Source organism: Choloepus didactylus, chromosome 4 (genome assembly GCF_015220235.1).
Source record: "Choloepus didactylus isolate mChoDid1 chromosome 4, mChoDid1.pri, whole genome shotgun sequence".
NCBI classification, from domain to species: Eukaryota; Metazoa; Chordata; class Mammalia; order Pilosa; family Megalonychidae; genus Choloepus; species Choloepus didactylus.
The window spans coordinates 136,739,514-136,762,797 of NC_051310.1; the positions used below are offsets into that span (position 1 = coordinate 136,739,514).

At 35.0% G+C, this 23,284-nt stretch overlaps 1 protein-coding gene across 2 annotated transcripts in view; it reads right to left on the bottom strand.

The window, feature by feature from the left end:
- GOLM2 (golgi membrane protein 2) overlaps positions 1 to 23,284 on the bottom strand; it is a 207,480-nt gene that overhangs the window by 32,005 nt on the left and 152,191 nt on the right. For both annotated transcript variants that reach the window (XM_037834105.1, XM_037834106.1), the window contains exons 7-8: positions 19,863 to 19,961; positions 18,717 to 18,887 (exon numbers count right to left, since the gene is read on the bottom strand). In XM_037834105.1, the coding sequence (XP_037690033.1) occupies positions 18,717 to 18,887; positions 19,863 to 19,961 (270 nt within the window). The remainder of the gene's footprint in view (positions 1 to 18,716; positions 18,888 to 19,862; positions 19,962 to 23,284) is intronic.

The window sequence follows — 23,284 nt, forward strand, 5'->3', positions numbered from 1 at the left end:
AGAGTTACAGTCTTAAGGCCACAAAGTGTCCAAGGTAAGTCATCAACAATCAGGTACCTTCACTGGAGGATAGCCAATAGTGTCTGCAAAACCTCTGTTAGCTGGGAAGGCATGTGGCTGGCGTCTGCTCCAAAATTCTGGTTTCAAAATGGCTTTCTCCCAGAATGTTCCTCTGTAGGTTGCAGTTCCTCAAAAATGTCACTCTTAGTTGCTCTTGGGGTGTTTGTCCTCTCTTAGCTTCTCTGGAACAAGAGTCTACTTTCAAAGGCTGTCTTCAAACTGTCTCTCATCTGCGCTACTCTCTCAGCTTCTGTGCATTCTTCAAAGTGTCCCTCTTGGATGTAGCAAGCTCGCTCCTTCTGTCTGAGCTTATATAGTGCTCTAGTAAACTAATAAAGGCCCATGCTGAATGGGCGGGGCCACCCCTCCATGGAAATTATCCAATCATTGTTATCACCCATAGTTGGGTAGGGCACATTTCCACTGAAACAAACTAATCCAAATGTTCCAACTTAATCCCCACTAATATGTCTGTCCCACAAGATTGTATCAAAGAATATGGCTTTTTCTGGGGGACATAATACATTCAAACTGGCACAATGTGCAAATTATGACAAAAACGTTATCGCAGGCTTGCCAAAACAATAAGTAAAGAACTGCTGACTGGCTTTTGAATTGTTTATTTTGATTTCAATTCAGGAACATTTGGGAGCAAAAAAACAAAAACAAAAACAAAAAACAAAAATAAACCCATACTTATTTGGTATCTCATGGTATGGGACCTGCAGGAAGAGGCACAGGAAGAAAGCTATTCATTACCTAGACTTACAGGAGGCAAAAAGACATTGAGGAAGTGAAAGGAGCATGATAGCTAGAACTGATGACTAAAAACCTTACCATCCCCATTGCCAAGGAAAAGAGGTCCAACTCCTCTTTCCCCTTCTTTACATAATCTCCAGGCTAACTCTTTGTTATTTTTTTCCTTAACGCCGCCTGTTATGGGCAAGGGGAGAAGATGGTAAGGGAAACACACAATATAATTTGTTTTCAAGTTCAAATACTGTTATTAATAGCTTTATGTCTAGATATCTGGTGGTGGAAGACTTTAAGCTCTACTTTTCTTGTAGATGGTCCTGGCAATTCTTATTCCTGTGCATTTCCATACAAATTTTAGAGTCAGCTTATCAATTTCCAAACACGCACACACATACACATATCCTGCTAGGATTTTGTTCTGAATCTCACAGGAAAAGTTTTTGGTAGTTCACCATTAAAAATGACATTTGTTATAGGATTTTTCTAGATATTCTACCAGATTTAAGGAAATTATTTTCTAATACTACTCTGTTTAGAATTTATGTTCCCTTGTTTTATCATGAATGGATGTTGAATCTCTTCTAATATTTTCTTTGCATATATTGAGATGACCAATTTTTCTTTTCCTACCTTTTTCTCTGGAGCCAGATTGCTTGGGTTCAAACCCTGACTCAGCTATTTACAGGCTAAGTAACCTTCAAGAGATTATGTAACCTCTTTGTGAGGGTTCACAATCTATAAAATAGGGATGATAACAATTTCTAAGCATCATCGGTTTGTTATGAGTTTATACATGTAAATGCTTTAGAACAGCAACTGACACATAGGAAGCACTCAAATGCTAGCTAGCATTATTATTATTACTAATACTACTACTACCAATACTATTACTACTATTATTTTTCAATTGAATTCAATTCATTTAATTTTTTCCCCTAGGGGTTAATTTGGTTAAGTATTATCACTCTCTCTCTTTCTTTAATTGGGGAAGTTGTAGGTTTACAGAAAATCATGCATAAAATGAGTTCTCACATACCACCCTAATATTAACACCTTGCATTAGAGTGGTACATTTGTTACAATTGATGAAAGAGCATTCAAAAAATTTTATTATTAACTATAGTCCATCATTTCACAGTCCTATGTCTTTTTTAAAAATTTCTAATCTAGTAACATATATACCACCTAAAGTTTCCCCTTTTAACCTTTCCATCATCCCACATAGAAACTCTGTACACATTAAGCATTAACTCCCCATTCCCCACCCCAGTTCTGGTCATTGGTAAGCTGTATTCCAGTTTCTTATTCTATGAATTTGCTTATTCTAATTATTTCATGTCAGTGAGATCATACAATATTTGCTCTTTTGTGTCTGGCTTATTTCACTCAACATGTCTTCAAGGTTCATCCAGTTGCTCCATATATCAGAACTTCATTCCTTTTTAAGGCTGAATAATATTCTGTCACATCTTCATACCACATTTTGTTTATCCATTAATCAGTTGATAGACACATGGGTTGCTTCTATCTTTTGGCAATTGTGAATAATTCCACTATGAACATCAGTGTGCAACTATCTGAGTCCCTGTTTTCAATCCTTGGTGTATATACCTATAAGCAGAATTGTTGGGTCATATGGTAATTCTATACTTAACCTTCTGAGGAATTGTTAAACTGTTCTCCACAGCAGCTGCACCATTTTACATTGCTACCAGCAATGAATGAGTAATGCTATTTCTCCACCTCCTCTCCAACATTACAATTTTTCCAGTTTTTTAAATAGTGGGTGTGAAATGGTAACTCATTGTGGTTTTGATTTGCATTTCCCTGATGGCTAATGATGTTGAACATGTTTTCACTTTCATGTGTTTTTTGTCCATTGTGTATCTTCTTTGGAGAAATGTTTTGTCAAGACTTTGGGCCATTTTTCAATTGGGTTGTTTGTGGTTCAGTTGTAGGATTTCATTATATATTCTGATGTTAAACACTTACTGGATATGTGGTTTCCAAATATTTTCTCCCATTGTGAAGGATGTCTTTTTACTTTCATGATAAAGTCCTTTGAAGCATAGAAGTTTTAAATTTTGATGAGGACCCATTTATTTATTTTTCTTTTGTTGCTGTGCTTTGGGTATCAAGTCTAAAAACCATTGCCTAATACAAGGTCCTGAATAAGCTTCCCTATGTTTTCTTCAAGGAGTCTGATAGTTCTGGCTTTTCTATTTAGGTCTTCGATCCATTTTGAGTTGACGTTTGTATGAGATGTGACACAGGGCTCCACCTTCATTCACATGCATACAGGTATCCAGTTTTGCCAGCACCATTTGTTGAAGAGACTATTCTTTCCCCACTGGGTGGACTTGGCACCCTAGTTTTAAGAATTAGTTGGTCATAAATGTAAGGGTTGATTTCTGAACTTGCACTTCTATTCCATAGGTCTATAAGTCTCTCCTTGTGCTAGTACCATGATGTTTTGATTACTGTAGCTTTGTAGTAAGTTTTAGTATCAGAAAATGTGAGTCTTCCATTTTTCTTTTTCTTTTTCAAGATGGTTTTTGCTATTTGGGGCCCCTTACCCTTCCATATAAATTTGATGATTGGTTTTTCCATTTCTGCAAAGAAAGTTGTTGGAATTTTGATAGGATTACACTGAATCTATAAATTGCTTTGGGTAGAACTGACATCGTAACAATATTTAGGTTTCCAATCCATGACCATAGAATGCCCTTCCATTTATTTAGGTCTTCTTTTTCTTTTAGCAATGTTTTGTGGTTTTCTATGTACAAGTCCTTTACCGCAAGGTTAAATTTACTCCAGGATATTTAGTTGCTATTGTAAATGGAATTCTTTTCTTCACTTCTTCTTCATATTGCTCATTATTAGTGTAGAGAAACACTACTGATTTCTGCCTGTTGATCTTGTACCCTGTTTTTTGCTGAACTCATTGATTAGTTTGAATAGCTTTGTTATGATTTTTCAGAATTTTCTGTATAAAGGATCATGACATCAGCAAATAGGGAAAGTTTCACTTCTTTCTTTCCAATATGGATGCCTTTTATTTCTTTCTCTTGCTTAACTGCTGTAGCCAGAACTTCCACTACAATGTTGAATAACAGTGGTAGCAGTGGGCATCCTTGTACTGTTTCTAAATTATAGAGGGAAAGCTTTCAGTCTTTCACCACTTCCTATAAGTTTTGGTATGCTGTATTTTCATTTTCATTCACCTATATTTCTTAATTTCCCTTGTGATTTCTTCATTGATAAATTAGTTGTTTAAGAGATTGTTATTTAATTTCCATTTATTTGTGAATTTTCCATTTCTCCCTCTGTTATTGATTTCTAACTTCATTCTGTTGTGGATGGAGAAGAGATATTGTATGATTTCAATGTTTTTGAATTTATTAAATTTATTTTGTGATCTAAGATATGGTCTATCCTGGAGAATGACCCATGTGCAGTAGAGAAGAGTGTGTATTCTGCTGCTGTTTGGGTGAAGTGTTTTACGTCTGTTAGGTCTACTCGGAGTGTTTTTCAAGTCTTCTATTTCATTACTGAGCTTCTATCTAGATGTTCTACCCAATATTGAAAGTAGTGTATTGACGTATCCTACTATTAATGTAGAACCATCTATTTCTCCCTTCAATTTTGTCAATATTTGCTTCATATATTTGGGGGGGGGTTCTACTGTTAGGTGCCTACATATTTATAATTGTTATGTCTTCTTGTTGAATCAACCCCTTCATCAGCATATAATGACCTTCCTCATAATAGTTTTAAACTTAAAATCTATTTATCTTATATTAGTATAGCTACCCCAGCTCTCTTTTGGTTACTATTTGTATTACATATTTTTTCCATCCTTTTACTTTCAACCTACTATGTCCTTTAATTTAAGGCAAGTCTCTTGGAAATAGCATGTAGTTGAGTTATGCCTTTTTCTCTATTCTGCCAGTCTCTGTCTTTTGAGTGGAGAGTTCAATCTATTCACATTTAAAGTAACTACTGATAATTCAGGATATTCTTCTGCCTTTTGCTATTTTGTTCTGATAACTCTTATACCTTTTTTTGCCCCCCATTCTTCCATTAATGCCTACTTTCATATTTATTTGCTATTTTGAGTCCCTTGTTTCTTTCTGAATATATTCAGAAAGAAATATTAAAAAGTATTTTTTCCATATACTTTCTTTGTTGTTACCATGGAGTTAAAATTTAATACCCTAAACCTATAAAATTATATTTGATTTGATACCAACTTTTCTTCAACAACATACACATACACTGTTCCTATACCCCTCAGTCCTGCCCACCTTTCTTTTGTACTTGTTACAAATTATATCTTGTACATTGTATGTCTAAAACCATAGATTTATCATTACTTTTTATGAATTCACATTCTAGAACCTGTAAGAAGAATGTACCAGCATTTATAATTACCCATATGGTTACCTTTACTGGAGGCCTTTATTTCTTTATGCTGCTTTTATCTAGGGTCTAGTGTACTTTCCTTTCAGTGTGAAGAACTACTTTTAGCTTTGCTTGTAGGGCAGGTCTAGTAATCAGCTCCCTCTGCTTATGTTTATAGGGAATGTCTTAATCTCTCCCTTATTTTTGAAAGACAGTCTCACTGGAAATAAAATTCTTGGCTGGCAATTGTTTTATTTTGGCACTTTTCTTTAAATATTTTGTCCAATGCCTTTTGGACTCCATGGTTTCTGATGAGAACTCGGCACTTAATCTTCTTGGGATCCCCTTGCACATACTTTGCTGCTTGCTCTTGTAGTTTTTGGAGCTCTTTCCTTGTCCTTGGCATTAGACAGGTTGATTACCATGTGTCTGAACATAGTTCTCTTTGAGTTTATCCTTTTTGGGGTTAGTTGGGCTTCTTGAATGTGTATATTCATGTGTTTTGTTAAATTTGGGGAGCATTCTGCCATTAATTTTTTGAATATTCCTTCTGGTCCTTTCTCTCTTTCTTCTCCTTCTGGGACTCCCACAATACATAAATTGGTACACTTGTTGATATCTCACAGCCTGAATCACTACAATTGTCTTGTCCATTGATTCTTTCTCTGCTAGCTGCAACCTGCTGTTGAAACCCTCTAGTTTTTCATTTCAGTTATTGTGTTCTTCAACACCAGAATTTCTGTTTGGTTCTTACTGAGAATCTCAAAGAATTCCCATAATATTTATTCATTGTTTTCCACATATCCTTTAGTTCTTTCTCAGAATTTTCCTTTTTCTTCTTGAGCATAATGAGGGTCATTTTTTAAAAAAGGTTTATCTAGTCAGTCCAAAGTTTGGTCCTCTTCATTGACATTTCTTAATTTTTCTCTTGTTCCTTTCAGCGAGTCATCATTTCCTATTTTTTTGTTTTTCTTGAAATCCTTTGTTCCATACTGTATGTTTTAATATTTCAAAGTGTAAACTATGGGATTTAGTCTCTGAGCAGTTTGTATCAAGCTAGTGATATGAAAGAGATTTTCCTGAATGTCAGAAGTTAGTCAAAACAAACAAACCAAAGCAAAAACACCTTCCAGTGTCTTTGAAAACTGGTTCTCCTTTGGCTGGTGGTCTCTGTGCTGGTTTGAAGCTGTTATGTACCCCAGAAAATGCCATGTTCTTTTAACTCATTCCTGTGTGTGAAAATTTATTGTGGGTTGGACCTTTTGATTAGGTTGTTTCAATTGAAATGTGGCCCATCCAATTCAAGGTGAGTGTTAATCCTTTACTGGACTCTTTTTGACAGGATAAAAGGCAGAAAAACTGGCACTCAGAGAGAAACATCTGGAGAGAGAGCTCAGAGAGAGAAACAGCCAGAGATTGGAGAGGAAAGCCCTGGGAGAAGCAAGCTAGGATTCTCAGAAACTGAAAAGGCCAGAACTTGAAAGCAACAAAATCAGGGAGAGAAGGATCAGCAGACACCAGCCATGTGCCTTCCCATGTGACAGAGGAAACCCAGGTGCCAGTGGCCTTTCTTCAGAGAAGATATTGTCCTGTTGATCCCTTAATTGGAACATTTTCATGGCCTTAGAACTATAGATTTGTAAAATAATAAATCCCCATTATAAAAGACCCATTTCTGGTATATTGCATTCCGGCAGCTTTAGCAAATTGAAACAGTCTCCTTTGAAACAGCCCCTGGCAGACTGAAGTTCACGATCTTCTCAGTTTTATTTGAGCTGCCTGACGCTTCGGAGCCTCTTCTTTCCTGGGCTTGTGCTTTCTAGCGGCCTATGGAATTACACAGTTTAAAGTTTACAGGAATTCTAATGAACACCCCCTCTAATTTCTTTGAAATAGACTTTTACTTCCTCCTAGTACTGTCTTGTGTGACTTAATGCAGATAATCCTTTGCTCCAGGCCACTTTGACTTAACTGTTTCTTATACTACTTTAATGTCTTCAATGTGTTTCTCTGCCTTCAGGACAAATTCTAGGAGGACAGGCCCCAGATAAGTTTCCTAGTTCAGTTTTTCAGAATTCCTCCAGATAGATGGCACTGAGGTACAGTTACTCCAGTATGCAAATAGGGGTTACCCTGATCTCTATGGAACAGGGCCAGGGACCCCAAACAGGAACACAAGCTGGTGTCACCCCACATTTTGGAAAGGGTTTGGAGGGGCAAGCAAAGGAGCCAGGAGCTTCTTCTATGGCTTTTGAAATTGCATTTTTTTTTTTGATTCAGCATTTACCAGTTAATGAAGCCCTTTAATTCTTTTCCCTTGTTTTGAGGAAGGTTACTGCTTTTAAGATTCCTCTGCCTCTTTTGCCTGAGAGGATTGGAACAATACTTAAAAATCCATATATAAAAGAAAAGCCTTTATTCTATGATACACTAGCTTCCCTCTCCAATGTTGAATTATTAACCACTGCTAAATAAATGTATCCCTGCTGCTACTCACTCTGAAGCTTGATCAGCAATCACCATCTGCTGTTGGAGTAACTGCTCTTGTGACTTTCAGTATGGGGCTGGTATCTGAAATGAAATTTTTTTTCTATTCAAGACATCTAAACATATATGGTATGTCCCTCCTAACTGCAGACAGGTAAGTGGCTCATGGATTCTCAGTTTCAACTACTCTGGGGATACCTGACTATTTCTTTGAAGTATCCCTCCTGGATATTTAAAAATATCCTCCAAAGTATATTTTGTGTCACCATATAGTCTGCAGTCTACTTTTTAAATTAAACCAACCCAAATAGATCTTCCAAATATGGCAAAATATGGCAAAACATGGCAAAAAAAAAAAAAAATTCCACCCATTTTTGCATGATGTGGCAATACAAAATTAAATTTACAAAATATGATCATTCACATAAATTTATATATAAATACAAATATGCTACATTAAGGTACAAAACAAAAATACTAAATCTAAAACTGCCCAAAATTTCTGGTGATCACTATAAAATCTAGGGGTTCCCCCTGATATTTAAAAGTCAATGAAGTGAAATAAGCCAGACACTCAAATATTGTATGTTCTCACTAATATGAACTAATTATAATGAGCAAACTTTGGTAGTTAAAATCTAGAGTATACATTACCAGGAGATAGAAAGAGGGTGGAAAGTGGGCAGATGATGCTTAAGGTGTACAATATTTTTAATAAGGTTGATTGTAAATGTTTGGAAATGGAAAGAGGTGATGGTAGAACAATTCTGTAAGTGTAATTAACACTGCTGTGTGTGAGTATGGTTGAAAGAGGAAGTCTAGGGTCATGTATGTCACCAGAATGAAAGCTAGAGGATAAAACATGGGACTGTATACATAGCAAAACCTGTTGTGGACAATGACTGTAGTTAATTGTATAAAATAAGAAAGTTCTTAAATGAACTAAAACAAAAGTACGTCACTATTACAAGGTGTTAATCAGGTGGTATATGGAAAAAATACAATTAATGCAAACTACAGTTAACAGTAAAATTGTAATTTTCTTTCATCAATTGTAACAAAGGTACTATATCAAAATTAAGCATCAATAATGGGGGGTTTATGGAGTATGGGATTTTTTTTTTTTCAGAGAAAGAAAATGTTCTCAAATTGGTTGTGGTGGTAAATGCATAACTCTGGGATTATAATGAGAGCCACTGATTGTACAGTTTGGATAGATTGTATGATGTTGAATAAAACCGTTCTAAAAAAATAAAAAAATAGTTTAACCCCCCCCAAAAGTCAATGATTTCATGTTTTCACTAAAATTTTCAACTGTTTCTAACTGCAGAATCAACTGCTATATATTCATTACCTTTTTAAGCTTCTACCATCATTTGAAATTATTGATCTCTTTTCATACACCTTTGGCCTCTAGATGAAGTAAAATCAGATGAAAGCATGTACAATGAAATTCTTTCCTATCTCCATGATGCAAAAGCAGTCAAGCAGGACAGAAAATGAGACTCCTTCATACAATCAGACACTTACTTTCTATTCCCACTTCATATTTTCCGTATACCGACAAGGTCTCATCATGAATACATAGCTTTGTCTCTGGCATTTTCAATGTATTATCTCCTCTCTGAAGACTACCATCTCATTTACCATTTTTCAGTATCTCTTCTCAGTCTGATGTCTCCTTATTTGCTAAATCTTGTGGTTAATATTTCTCTCTCAAGCTTAGTCTAACTTCATTTACCTGTTTATAATGTCATGAATCCCAAATGGCTAAGCTTCTGCTCAGAATCAACTGCAAGATATCTCTTCTATATTCTCATGTTCTGGAAAGTAGTTACAAACCCCAGTGCCTACAGGCATCACAAAAGGAACATAAATGGATATATTATGTCAGAAAGTGGTTATGGAAACCAGACAAGGTGAGCCTCATTCTAAAGGGAACAGTCATAACTTAGTTCAAGTTCTAGTGATTGTTGTCAAATATTCTAATTTAAGAGATGCCATATATTTGGTATTTTATGTGAAATATCCTGATTTTTAAATATTTGCAAAGATTTCAGATTTTAAGAAAACACTATGTGGACCAAATAAATATTACACATATGTTTGACAGATATGGTCACAGTCATCAGTTTTCAATCTCTACGAAAGTATAATTTAACAAAGTCTTGGAAACAGGTAAATCTCATCTAACACAGGATCACATTCTTCAAATTCAACTAAAGTCAAGCCATTCCTATAAGCCTAAACTCCCTAATGAACAAAGTCATATCCCTCATCTCCTATTCCAAATGTTCTCTTTTACCTTCTTTGAATACAGATAATGAAATAAATAAATAACTAAACCCATACAGAAAAAAACGTTCTTAATGCTTCTTAATGAAGAACAAAATCAGAATAAAATAGCAACATATTCTTAAAAGATAGCAGAAATGGAAATACAAAAAAACTTAGGGGATACTACCAAACTGAGGAAAATTTATGGCTATAAATGCACACTGTTTTTCCTAGCAAGCATCCAATAAAAGTTTTATAAATGAATATATTACTATGAAAGAAAAGTGTGATGAATTATGTACCTATCTTAAAATTTTAAAAAAGAGAATAAAGCAACAAGTCACAAGTAGCACAAATAAAGTAAAAACAGATTAGAAATTTAAAAATGGCAGAAACTAAAAGTTGGGTATTCAAAAAATAAATTTAAACAACTGACAAACAACAATTTTTAAAAAGATACTACAAGACTTTCAGGACTAAGAATTTTAGAATACAGAAATTAAAATTGGGGAAATTCCTGCCTTCACAGTGTTCACACTTCAATAAAGAGAAATATATAAATAGCTAACTACAGAAGAATGTGGCATATATACTAACAAAAAAATGTTCAATGGATTCAAATAGTATGAGAAGGGACAACTGACTTGGTCAAAGATAGTAAGGATATGAAAAAGGGCTTTACTGAATAGGTAAAGGCAAGTGGGGATTTAAAGTATGACTATGAGTTTGCTAGAAATAGAACCAGAAAAGGAAATATTAAAGAATTCTTTAAACTACAAAGCAAAAGATACTTGGCTTTGACAGATTCACAAAATAATTTTTTCAGAACTTCTAAAATACAGGGGAGTTGCTGAAACAATGAAAAAGAGCAGTGAACTGAAGATAAAGGACCACTAGAATAGTCCTTGGTCATTCCACTATTTACTTCAAGCAAATTAATCTCTCTGAATCCAATTTTCTTTCTCTGTAAAATGAGGGGATCACATTAGAGCAGAGTCTCAAAGTTCAATGAGCATACAGATAAGGTCTAAAGCAGGGCCTGAAATTGTTTAACAATCTCCCAGGTAATGAAGATGCTGCTGATTCACTGACTTATACGTTGAGTAGCAAGCTGTTGGAATATCACCAAACGGTCCTTGCCACTTAAAAGTTTATTTCAAATAATTCTTTATTTATATGGAGATTTTTGAGGCAATTATGATTTTTATATCAAAACCTGAAAAGGATAAAACCAAAGAAAATAAGGAAAATCTACATAAGCATTGATTAAACTCTACATAAAAATAATTTTTCATTATGACTAAATTGCATCCAAACTTGGAAAGCAAGGCTAAATAAACATAAGAATACTAATAATGTCTTTTTGCACATTAACAGGAATGACAGAAAAATCATAAATTTATAGATTGTAAGGGGACATTTAACAAAATACAACATATTTTCTTGCTGAAAACCTAATACTTTGGTACAAATAAAATAACAAAATAAAATGAAATGAAATAAAATAAAATAAAATAAAAAGTAGATAAACTTAATCCAACAGCCAATTTTATTCTTAATGGAGAAGCACTAAAATTCAGAATTTTAAAAACACAAACAAAAAAATAACTTTCACAGGTGAAATGAAATTATATCTCTAAACATTCTTGGAATTAAGAATTTACCAGACACAATGAAATACCAAAAAGTTAATTATAATAGTATGTTACCACTTGAAAATACAATTTAAAAGATTGCATTTTTAAATAGGAGATAAAAGAAGTCAGCACTTAGACAGTAATTTAACTTGGGAAGTCAGATTTTTTTTATTCAAAGAAAACTATAAGATTAAAATAAACCAAATAAAGCATTAGTAAATGGAGTCTTGGATGAAACACTACAGACAGCAAATAGTATAGTAGTACCCAACATAATATGTAAATTTCATTCAATACTCATTAAGGTTTAAAGGATAGTTACAGAACATGATAAACTTACAGGGAAATTCTTCTGGAAGGATATAAGAAAAATTAATTTTTTAAGGTAAGTTCAAATTATTATAAAGCAGTAGTTATCAAACTCATATGCAGGGGATAAACACAAGAAGTGGAAAAAATGGAAATTCCAGAGATAGATCAAAAACAGCAAAATAATTTAATGTGTGATAAAGCAGAAACAATATCACAAAGGAAAAATAAATTAATAAGAATACTGGGACAAATGAATATCAGTATAGAGAAAAATTAATTTTGATCAATGTAAATTCCAGGCAAAAAAAAAAAAAATTAGGAAAAAAGAATCAAAGAAAGTTGAGGAGGATATCTGACCCCAAATGCAGGATTGATGATTTTCTACAGAAGATATGAAAAATTAAACTAAAGAACTACATAAATGGAAAGACATCCTGGGTTCATTAATTGGAAGACTTAATATTGTTAAGATGACAATAATTCCTAGCACAACATACAGACTCAGTACAATCTTTATCAAAATACCAACTGTTATTTTTGCATAATGAACAAGTTGATCCCAAAATTCATATGGAATTGCAAGACACCCTGAAGAGTCAAAAGAATCTTGAAACAGAAGAATAAAGTTGGAGGACTCAAACTTCCCAGTTTCAAACTTAACGCAAAGCTAAATAATTAAAACAGTGTGGAGGATTCCGGGAAGATGGCAGAGTAGGGAGCTCAGGGACACAGTCCTTCCACCAAAGCAACTATTAAACAGGCAGGAACTCTCTGAAACAACTATTTTGAAACTCCGGAGGCCAGAAGAACACTGTGCAGCATACAAGGAAGAGTGGGAGGAAGAGGTCACTAAATTACAGTAAAGAGTAAATTGCTCTTTCCACGTGGTGGCTACGGGCACCCATCCTCCACTCTTGCAACATGCTGCCATGGAGTCCTGCCCCTGGCTAGCTCGTTAGTGAAAGAAAGGGACATAAAAATCCTTTTCCCAAGAACAGGGGTGGACACGGCTGATCACTGATCACTGCTTTTCATTAGTAAATTCATATCGTGGGGGGCCTGCTCTGAGCGCACCTACTCTTTCAACCCGCCCTGGACAAAGGCAGGGACAGCCATTGTTTCAACCTGCCCTACTTAGGTCTCCATAGCTTTAAAGATGCTGTGATTCCTCAGGGCTGTGGGGTACAGTTAGCTGAAGGGCTGCATTTGCTGGGCTAGGAAAGCTCAGCTTGGAGAGCCATCAGAGAAGCTACTGGCATGCTTCCTGACCTCTACCCCAGGGAACTTCAGAAGTGGTCTGTGCCCCATTTGTGAGTCCCAGGTCCTGCTTTGGCTGAGAAACACTGTCCTGAGAATGTCCTCTCCAATGTGCCCTCCCCTCCCAGAATTTGCTCTCCAGGGAAAAACAGCTTGAGACAATGAAAAGAGTGTAACAAACTATAGAGGCACTCTATAGACAGTCTGGGACAAAGGCCTGAGTGTTTCAAACACCCAAAAGAGGGAAGTCTGTCTCAGGGAAACAGAAGGGACAGCCAAACTTCTTTGAACAGGGGAACGCCAAAACAACTAACAAGCAAAAGCCCAGGACAAGACAGAGGCCCAGAAAGACAGGGAAAACCTGCACATTGTATTCACCTTGGGCAGACCTTCCTGACAGGAGGGCTGAAGTTCAAGAAAATCTCTATTTTATCACCAGTTGGTTACAAAACCAAGAAACAGACATCTCACAGAATAAATCTCAGAGTTAAAATTTTAAAATATTAAAATGTACAGTGAGCAACAAAAGAGTACAAGACAAACAAGGAAACAGGAAATGATGGCACATCAAGAAGAGGAGGATAAAAATACAGAAAACACCAAAGAAAAACATAAGAATCTGGACATATCAAACAAAACCTTTGAAAAATGATCTTAAAAATGCTCTAGGACATGAAGGAAAATACATAGAACTAAAGGATATCAGGAAAACAATGAATGAGCAATATGAGAGTCTTAGTAAAGAGACAGAAATTTTAAAAAGGAACTAAACAGAACTACTGGTGTTGAAGACCACAATAACTGAAATGAAAAACACCCAGGAGGGTTTCAAGAGCACACTGGAGGTGACAGAAGAATCTGTGAACATGAAGAAAAGACAACTGAAATGAGTCCAACTAAGGAGCAGAAAGAAAAAAGAAATATTACAAAATATTGACAGAGAACTTCCCAAACTTAGCAAAAGATGTGAATATGCACATCTAAAAAACCTAGACAATACCAAACAGAATAAACATGAGGAAAAATACATCCCGTCAAATACTGATCAAATGCAAAGGACAAGGAGACAGTTCTGAAACTGCAAGAGAAAAGCAATGTGTTACATACGAGAGAGTCCTAATTACAGACTGAGTTCCAATTTCTTATCAGAAACCATGGAGGCTAGAAGGCAGTGGCTTGAAATACTTAAAATGCTGAAAGAAAGAAAACAACTCCAGCCAAGAATTTTATATCCGAGGAAACTTTCTTTCAAAAAGGAGGGAGAGATTAAGACATTCTCAGATAAACAAAAGCTCAGGGAGTTCATGACCATTAAACCTGCTTCAGGCAATGCAGAGTCTGGATGCTGCCCCAGTGCTTGAAGAGGGTGCAACGGAGAATATGGCTGTCTCCCCAGTGTTTGGAGATATTGCAGCCCTCACCCCAGTGTTTGGAAAGAGCAGGGCTGCTAAGTAAGCCCTTGGAGAGGGTGGGACTGCCATTCTCTCAAACCCTGAAGAAAAAATGTCATTCTATAGATGATTCTCAGACCTCAAAATCTAATGAAGTATGCCCTGTAAGTTTTCGGAAATGTTTGGGTCTGGTGACCCGTTTTCCTTCCAATTTCTCCCTATAGAAATGGGGACATTTACCCTATGACTGTCCCACTTTTGTATATTGGAAGCAGATAACTTGTTCTAAGTTTCACAAGTTCACTGCCAAAGGAGAATTTTGCCTTAGGACAGACCACGCCTGTAACTGATTTTGATGAAACTTTGTACTTAATATTATTACCGACATGACTTAAAGCTTTTGGGATATTGTGATGGAATGAACGTATTTTGCATATGGAAAGAACATGTCGTTTTAGGGTCCAGAGGGTGGAATGAAGAACTTATGTACCCCAGAAAATGTCATTTCTATTAATCCTTTCCTGTGGATGCAGAGCTATTGTGGGTGGGATTAGGTTGTTTCAACTAGGCCGAAACCGAGATGTGACCCACCCCATTCAAGGTAGGTGTTAATCCTTTTACTGGAGTCCTTTATGAGAGGATAAAAGACAGAAAAAGCCAAGAGAGTTTAGAGAGAGAAACACCCAGAGAAGCTGAGAGAAAAGCCTGGGGAGAGGCAAGCAAGGACCCATAGAAGCTGAAAGAGCCAAAGATGCCAGAACCTGAAAGCAATGAAATCTGGGATTCAAGGACCAGCAGACACTAGCCATGTACCTTCCCATGTGACAGAAGAAACCTGGATGCCAGCTGCCTTTCTTCGGAGAAGGAATCATCCTGTTGATGCCTTAACTGGGACATTTTCATGGCCTTAGAACTATAAATCTGTAAACCAATAAATCCTCATTGTAAAAGCCAAACCATTTGTGTTATATTCTGGCAGGTTTAGCAAACTGAAACATATATTAATAATAGGAAACTTTAATACCTCATTCTCAATAATAGAACAACTAGCCAGAAGATCAATAAGGAATTACAAGACTTGAATGATACTCTAACACACTTAGACCTAACAGACATATATAGAACAATGCACCACTACCCACCCACCCCCCCAAAAAAAGCAGAATAGTCATTCTTTTCAAGTGCAAATGGATCATTCTCCAAGATTGACCATACGCTGGGTCACAAACAAGTCTCAATAAATTAAAAAATACTGAAATCATACAATGTGTATTCTCAGACCACAACAGAATGAAGCTGGAAATTAATAAAAAAGGGAGAAAGGGAAAATTCACAAATATGTGGAAATTAAACAACATAGTCTTAAACAACTCATGGGTTCAAGAGAAAATCACAAGGGAAATCAGAAAATATCTTGAGGTGAATGAAAAGACATTTTTCCAAAGAGGAAATAAAACATGAAAAAACGGTCATCTTCACTAGTTATTAGGGAAATGCAAATCAAAACACATGAGGTATCATTTCATACCTACTAGAATGGCCACTATTAAACAAACAAGAAACTACAAGTGTTGGAGAGGATGTGGAGAAATAGAAACACTTATTCAGTGCTGGTGGGAGTGTAAAAAGGTAGAGCCTCTGTGGAAAACGGTTTGGCAGTTCCTCAGAGAGCTAAGTAGAGTGTTGCCTTACAATCTGGCAATACTGCTACTCGGTATATATCCAGAAGAATTGAAAAGTTTGGTGTTCTCCAAAAAGTTAAACACAGCATTACATATGATCAGCAACCCACCCCTAGGTATGTACCAATAAGAACTGAAACAGGTATTCAAACAAAAGCTTGTACACTAATGTTCATAACAGCACTATTTACAATAGCCAAAAAGTAGAAATAACCCAAATATCCATTAATATGAATGGATATATAAAATGTGGTATCTATAAAATGGAATATTATTCAGCTATAAAAAGTGATGAAAAAAAGTACTGAAACATGCTACAACAAGGATGAATCTTAAAAACATTATTCTAAGTAAAAGAAACCAAACAGAAAAGGCAAAAATATTGTATGTTTCCATTTATATGAAATATCCAGAATATGCAAATCCTTGGGGACAGAAAGTAGATTAGTAGTTGCCAGGGGCTGCAAGTAGCCAGGAGATTAGGAGTGGCTATTTAATGGATACATGGTTTCTTTCTGGAGTGATGAAAACATTCTGGATCTAGATAGTGGTAATGACTATACAACAATGTGAATGTAATGAATACCACTGAATTATACACTTTGGTGACTCTTATGTATATTTTTCCACAACAGAGAAAAAATTTTAATTAAAAAAAGTTTTACATGATGAAACATGATAAAGTCTCATATCAGGAAAGGCAACAGCAGAGGAAACTGTGATAAAGGTATTTTATAAAAATTTACTATCTGAATTATGTAACACTTAATACAAGTTTGTAGGAAAAATCGCCAATACTGTCAGCCTATGTGTTCAAATCTGATGCACATATTATAAACCAAGAAATAATTACAGTAAAATCCTTTGCACAAAAATAGCCACCAGGAAGTAAATGTTTATTAATACATCTTTAAGTATTCTAAATACTTTATAAAAGAGATTCAATATTAAAAAATTTAAGAAGTATGACACAAAGGACCATCAACTTAATCCTTGTCAAAAACAATATTTAAGAAATAATGTCAAAAAAGTAAACCACAAAATAGTACATGCAATTGATTTCAACTCTCTATACACTAATGCCAAATGGAAAAGAACTTGGAATGAGAATTTAAAACTCAATAGGTTCTTTTGAAAATAAGACACAGAGAGCTATAATTTTCCAGCAATTATCTTCTAATTGCATTCTTTACTCAAGGATTATTAAAAAAAGAAAGAAAGAAAGAAAGAAAAAAACAGGCAATGTAACAAAAAATTTTTATGGAAAATTCTATAAGCTTAGAAGCAAATCTTAAATGATCAAATTAAGATATTACATTTCGTTATGCCCTACTGTAAGTTTTCAGGCCAATACCCTAACAGGATTTTGAGGAAATACTTTTACACTGTACTTAAAACTTACTGATATTCTTATAAATAAAACCATTTTTCATATATTTTAGTCAAGATACAGAGATATGATTTAAAATATAAAGGAAGGCAAATCAATTACATGTATGCAAACTATATACTCATATACATGCAGAAATACGAATAACCGTTAAAAGACCACCAAAAATACCTTGAATAAATTGACAAATGTTAACACTTTGTAGTTCTCACAACCTGTACACAAATAATTGTCTAAACACTGGTCTGAACAGTTGCTGCCATAAAAGTCATCATAAAAAGTAAGCAAACTCAAACTGGAGCTATAAGAAATTCCGTCTGTTCAGAAGTTGAGAAGGGAAGAAGTTGTTACAAGCACAAGCAGGGAAAAGCAATTTAAGAGAGCTGACCTTCAGGGGCATTCACCTGCCCCAAACTCTCTTTACTACCAGATTTTTTTTTAATACTTCCTGAGAGTCCACCAATTAGAGAATGATGTAGGTTAACAGGCATCATCCATTTATCAAAATCAATACCTTTGAAACGATTAAGCAGCCATACCTCATTGCACAGCAAAGGATTTTGGCAACTTGTTCATTTTTTTCCCTAATTGAAGCAAACTGCAGTTGGATGCAATGAAAAGGAAATCAATATTGAGCCTTTCACTGTGACAGTATACCCTGGTCCATGTTTCTCCCAGAATGCTGCATTTTTCAAAACTATTTCTTGTCTCTCCCTCCTATAAAAAGTTTTCATTCATTAGCCTACTAAAATATATCTTTTATTACTTCCCAAAGAAGTTTACAGTCATAAGAACTAATAGCATTTAAAAAAAAAAATCAACTCACCTGAAATTTATTATTAAACACTGGAGAACATGAGCTTTTTAAAGTCTTCTCTAAAATAGTTTCTAGCCACTTATAATCTTTTCTTTTAAATTTTATCACCATACTTTCTCTTTATACAAAATTTCAATACACATTTACTAGTTGGAGATTATAATAATGGATACTCTAATTCATACATGTAGACATATTATATTTAAAGAAATTTTTTTAGCATAATATTCATCAACTGATTCTTACTTTGCTTCAACTTATGGAAATCACCAACTCTATCCTTGGTATCCTGCTTTAGCATATCTGTTTGAACTCTAGGTTCACTTTCCAAGTTTGGGCCTGGAATTAAACGCTGAAGAGAATTAGAAGATATCTGTTTTGAAGTACCAGGATTTCGATTGTGGTTCATTTGTGAATCTATGGCATAAAAACATCAAATTAAGGTCATATTTTGTGGAAGAATTTCACAAGACCTGATTTAGAAAATCTAAGACACTTTAAGCTTCATTTTAATTTTTTTAATCAAATTTTATCACAAATGTGATTTTAGCTGTGGGATGTTTACTAAATATTCTCAGGTGAGCATTTCTACTAATTATAAACCTACTTACCAAAGAGATATATAGTAGAAATCCAAAGATTAAAATGATACCTATATCTTTTCCTCCCTTTGAACTCAATTTTGCCATCAGAAATTTCCAAAATTCAGTAAGGCTTTTGGAATTTCTAATCTCTAAATTATCTTCATCTATACAGAGATAACTGTTAACTCTTCATTCTTTCTTATCAGTTTGTCCTGGATATAGCCTTTCTTTCTCTCACACCTCCCATTTTTCCTCATCAAAGCCTTGATACAGATCCTTACTATAAATGACTTTGGACTCCTATTCCACTGTGACTCCCCCATCTTTCCTCTCCTTCATTTCCTTTAAGCAGCTCCCTTTAATCACATCAATTCCCAATTCAGGAGAACATTTCTACAAAACTAAACAGCTACTCAGTGGAAAACAAGCAGACACATTCATTAGCACTGAGTGTGGAGTTTAATATAGATGGGCATAGTAATTTATGGGCCTCTGTGAGATAAATTTGAACACATTTTGAAGAAGCTGACTATAAAGACTGGCAGAGATGAAAGGGAGAACAGTCCAGAGTGACAAAACAAATAATTCTTCTACTTTTAAGAAAAAGACTGTAACAGTCCATTAGAAAAACTGTTTTTAAATGATTATTTCTCCCTGAGTTTTAACCAGTGATTTAAAAATATGTAACACTAACTAGGAGAATGAATCTTACTTCATTATGCTTCTAAATGGCGTCTTACTCACTATATAACAATACCTAAACAACAAATTGATTTTCAAATGGAATTCTTAGAATAAAACTTCATACCTGGAGCCATGTTTGGGGAGAGAGGTTGTCCAGTTGCAAGATGAGAGATTGCTTGATGACTTCCATGTTTAGAAACTGAAAGAGGGGGCTTCTTTAAAGCTAAAAGAAAAAAAACAGATCCATATTATTCCTATTGACATTATGGTTTCCCAAAACCAACCACATCAAATATTTACATTGCACTCATCCTATGATTTTTATTCTAATTTTGTAATCTTTGTAGATGGTATGTTAACTAATCCATTTATGTTTACAAATTGATACATTGTGCTATCTACCACAGATTTTGGTAACCAATAAATCTGACTAGAATACAAACTCCATGATGGTAAGAACTCTGTTTTGTCATCCCCTGTCTTCTCATGAACAAATAAATGAGTCTCTTCAGATATAGGGCTGGTCAACAGTGAGTCTTTTTTATATACAACAGTATATATGAAAATTGGCATTTCAGATTAGGTGAAGCAGTAAGAATATGCTACTCTAAGTTGCTCAGATTTTAAATAAAATCTAAATATGACTGAACAAACAACTTGAAATCTTATGTTTGAAGAGGGAAACTTTTAAGTTTTTGTAAAGACTTTACCAACAAGAACGTGCATACTTATAACTGGGACTCTTTTCTACTTTAAGAAATCAAAACAATAGAAAGAGAAGATTTTTTAACTCACTACCACTGAATCTACCACATCGTAGGGCAGTTTAGCATGACAGAAAGGCAGAGAGTAAATAAGGAAACTAGAGAGAAGAGAAACAGATAGAGAAGAAAGTAGAGAGCCACATCTATAATTAAGGGCATATATAATTTTATTAGAGAAGCTGTAGGTTTACAGAACAATCATACATGAAATACAGAATTCCCATACATTACCCCACCACCATCTTGCATTGGTGTGGAACATTTGCTACAATTGATAATAGCACTTTTTTGCAGATTTTTTTTTTTTTACAATAGCTACCTTTGTTACAATTGATGAAAAATTACTAAATTAGTACTATTAAATATCATTCATAGTATACATTAGGTGTATTTTTTCCCATATACCATCCTATTATTAAAACATTATATTACTTTCTTACATTTATTATAATTCATAAAAGAATCTTGTACTATTAACTAAGTCCATCATCTACAATAGGGTTTACTGTGTTATGCAGTCCTATGTTTTGTCTTTTAATTTTTATTCTAACATATATGCCCTAAGATTTTCCCTTTAAATCATGTTAACCTATATAATTCAGTGCTGTTAATTACTTTCACAAGAATGTGCTACCATCATCACCATCTATTTTCAAACCTTTACACAATCAATCTAAATAGAAATTCTGTACAAATTAAGCATCCACTCCCCATTCTTTAAGCTCAATCTATACCCTGGTAATTTATATTATAGATTCTAACTCTATGAGTTTGCTTATTGTATTTGGTTCTTATCAGCAAAATCATACAATATTTGTCCTTTTCTGTATGACTTATTTCAATTAGCATAATGTCTTCAAGGTTCATCCATGTTGTCGCATGCATCAGGACATCATTCCTTTTTATGGCTGAATAATATTCCATTATATGTATATACCACATTGTGTGTATCCACTCATCGGCCGATGGACACTTAGGTTGCTTTCATCTTCTAGAAACTGTGAATAAGGCTGCTGTGAACATCGGTGTGCAAAATATCTGTTTGAGTCCATGCTATCAATTCTTCTGGGTATATACTTTGTAGGAGGATAGCAGAATCATATGATATTCTATATTTAGCTTCCAGAGGAACGGCCAAACTGTTTTCCACAGCAGCTGCACTATTTCACATTCCCATCAGCAAAGAATGAGCGTTCCTATTTTTCCACATCCTCTCCAACACTTGCAGTTTTCTGTTGTTTTTCAATAGCAGCCATTCTAGTGCGTGTGAAATATTAATCTCCTGGTGGTTTTGATTTACATTTCCCTAATTGCTAATGATGTTGAGCATCTTGTCATGAGCTTTGTAGCCATTTGTGTATCCTCTTTGGAGAAATGTTTATTCAAATCTTTTGCCCATTTTTTTCATTGGGTAGTCTGTCCTTTTATTGCTGAGGTGTAGAAAATCTTTATATATTCTGGATATTAAACCCTTATAGGATATGTGATTTCCAAATATGTTCTCCCATTGAGTAGGTTGCCTTATCACTTTTGTGACAAACTCCTCTGATACACAAAAACTTTTAATTTTGAGGAGGTTCTATTTATCTATTTTTTCTTTTGTTGCTTACGCTTTGGGTGTAAAGTCGAAGAAACTGTTGCCTAACACAAGGCCCTGAAGATACTTCCCTACATTTTTTCTAGGACTTTTATAGTCTTGGTTCTCATATTTAGGTCTTTGATCCATTTTAATGGCGATGGTGTAAGATAGGGTCTTCTGTCATTCTTTTTGGATATGAATATCCAATTCTCCCAGCCACCATTTGTTGAAGAGATTATTTTTTCTAAGATGCTTGAACTTGGCAGCCTTGTCAAAAATCAACTGGCTCACTAATACAAACTAACTATAATGTGCAAACTCTAAGAACTGAATCTGAGAGCAAAGGTTATCAGGGGAAGGTTTGTGGTAAAGGTTCCTAGACTGCAAGCTCCCAGAGCAGTTACATCTATTCCTGAGTTGTAGTGGTTATTTCTAAATTCCGAGATGCTGAGCTCTCTGTGTATAACTTGGTTGGTCCCTGGAACTTTGGGTATCTGTGTGGCACCTGAGACTCAGAGCCAGAGTTTGGCAGCTAAAAACATCAATATTACTCCATACAGCGACTGTTTAAAAAGATGAAAAAGAGTTCAGACTTTAATTAGAGATATGAATGAAGCTGATCTGGTTAGGATTAAGGCAAATCAGACTAAAGGGTAAAGGACAATATTGACGGTGTTGTAAAACATCAACTTCTGTGGCAGACCAAAGGAACTGATGTTAATTTGGTGCAAAATCTATTATTTTCTGTAGCATACTATATTATTTAACTTGTATGCTCAGTTTATTCAAAAAAAACATAATTACATGGAACTTTGAATAGTGAGTGAGATCTGGTTGGTTTGTACAGGTTAGTGTGAAGCCCTGATACATCCCAGAGTAATTTGGGCAGAGAATAAAAATGTATTTGCAAAGCCCCCTTGAGGGACTGGGGGAAAATGTGGAAATATTAAACTTCCATACCTGAGGAATTACTGATATTCTCCCAAGCATTGGGGACTATCAATTTAGAAGGCACAGCCCTCCATCTGGGGGCTTGCCCCTATGAAACTTGTTACTGCAAAGAAGAGACTAAGCCCACTTGTAATTGTGCCTAAGAGTCACCCTCAGAGAACGTCTTTCATTGCTCAGATGTGGCCTCTCTCTCTAAGCAAACTCTGCAGGTAAACTCACTGCCCTCCCCCCATGTGGGACATGACTCCCAGG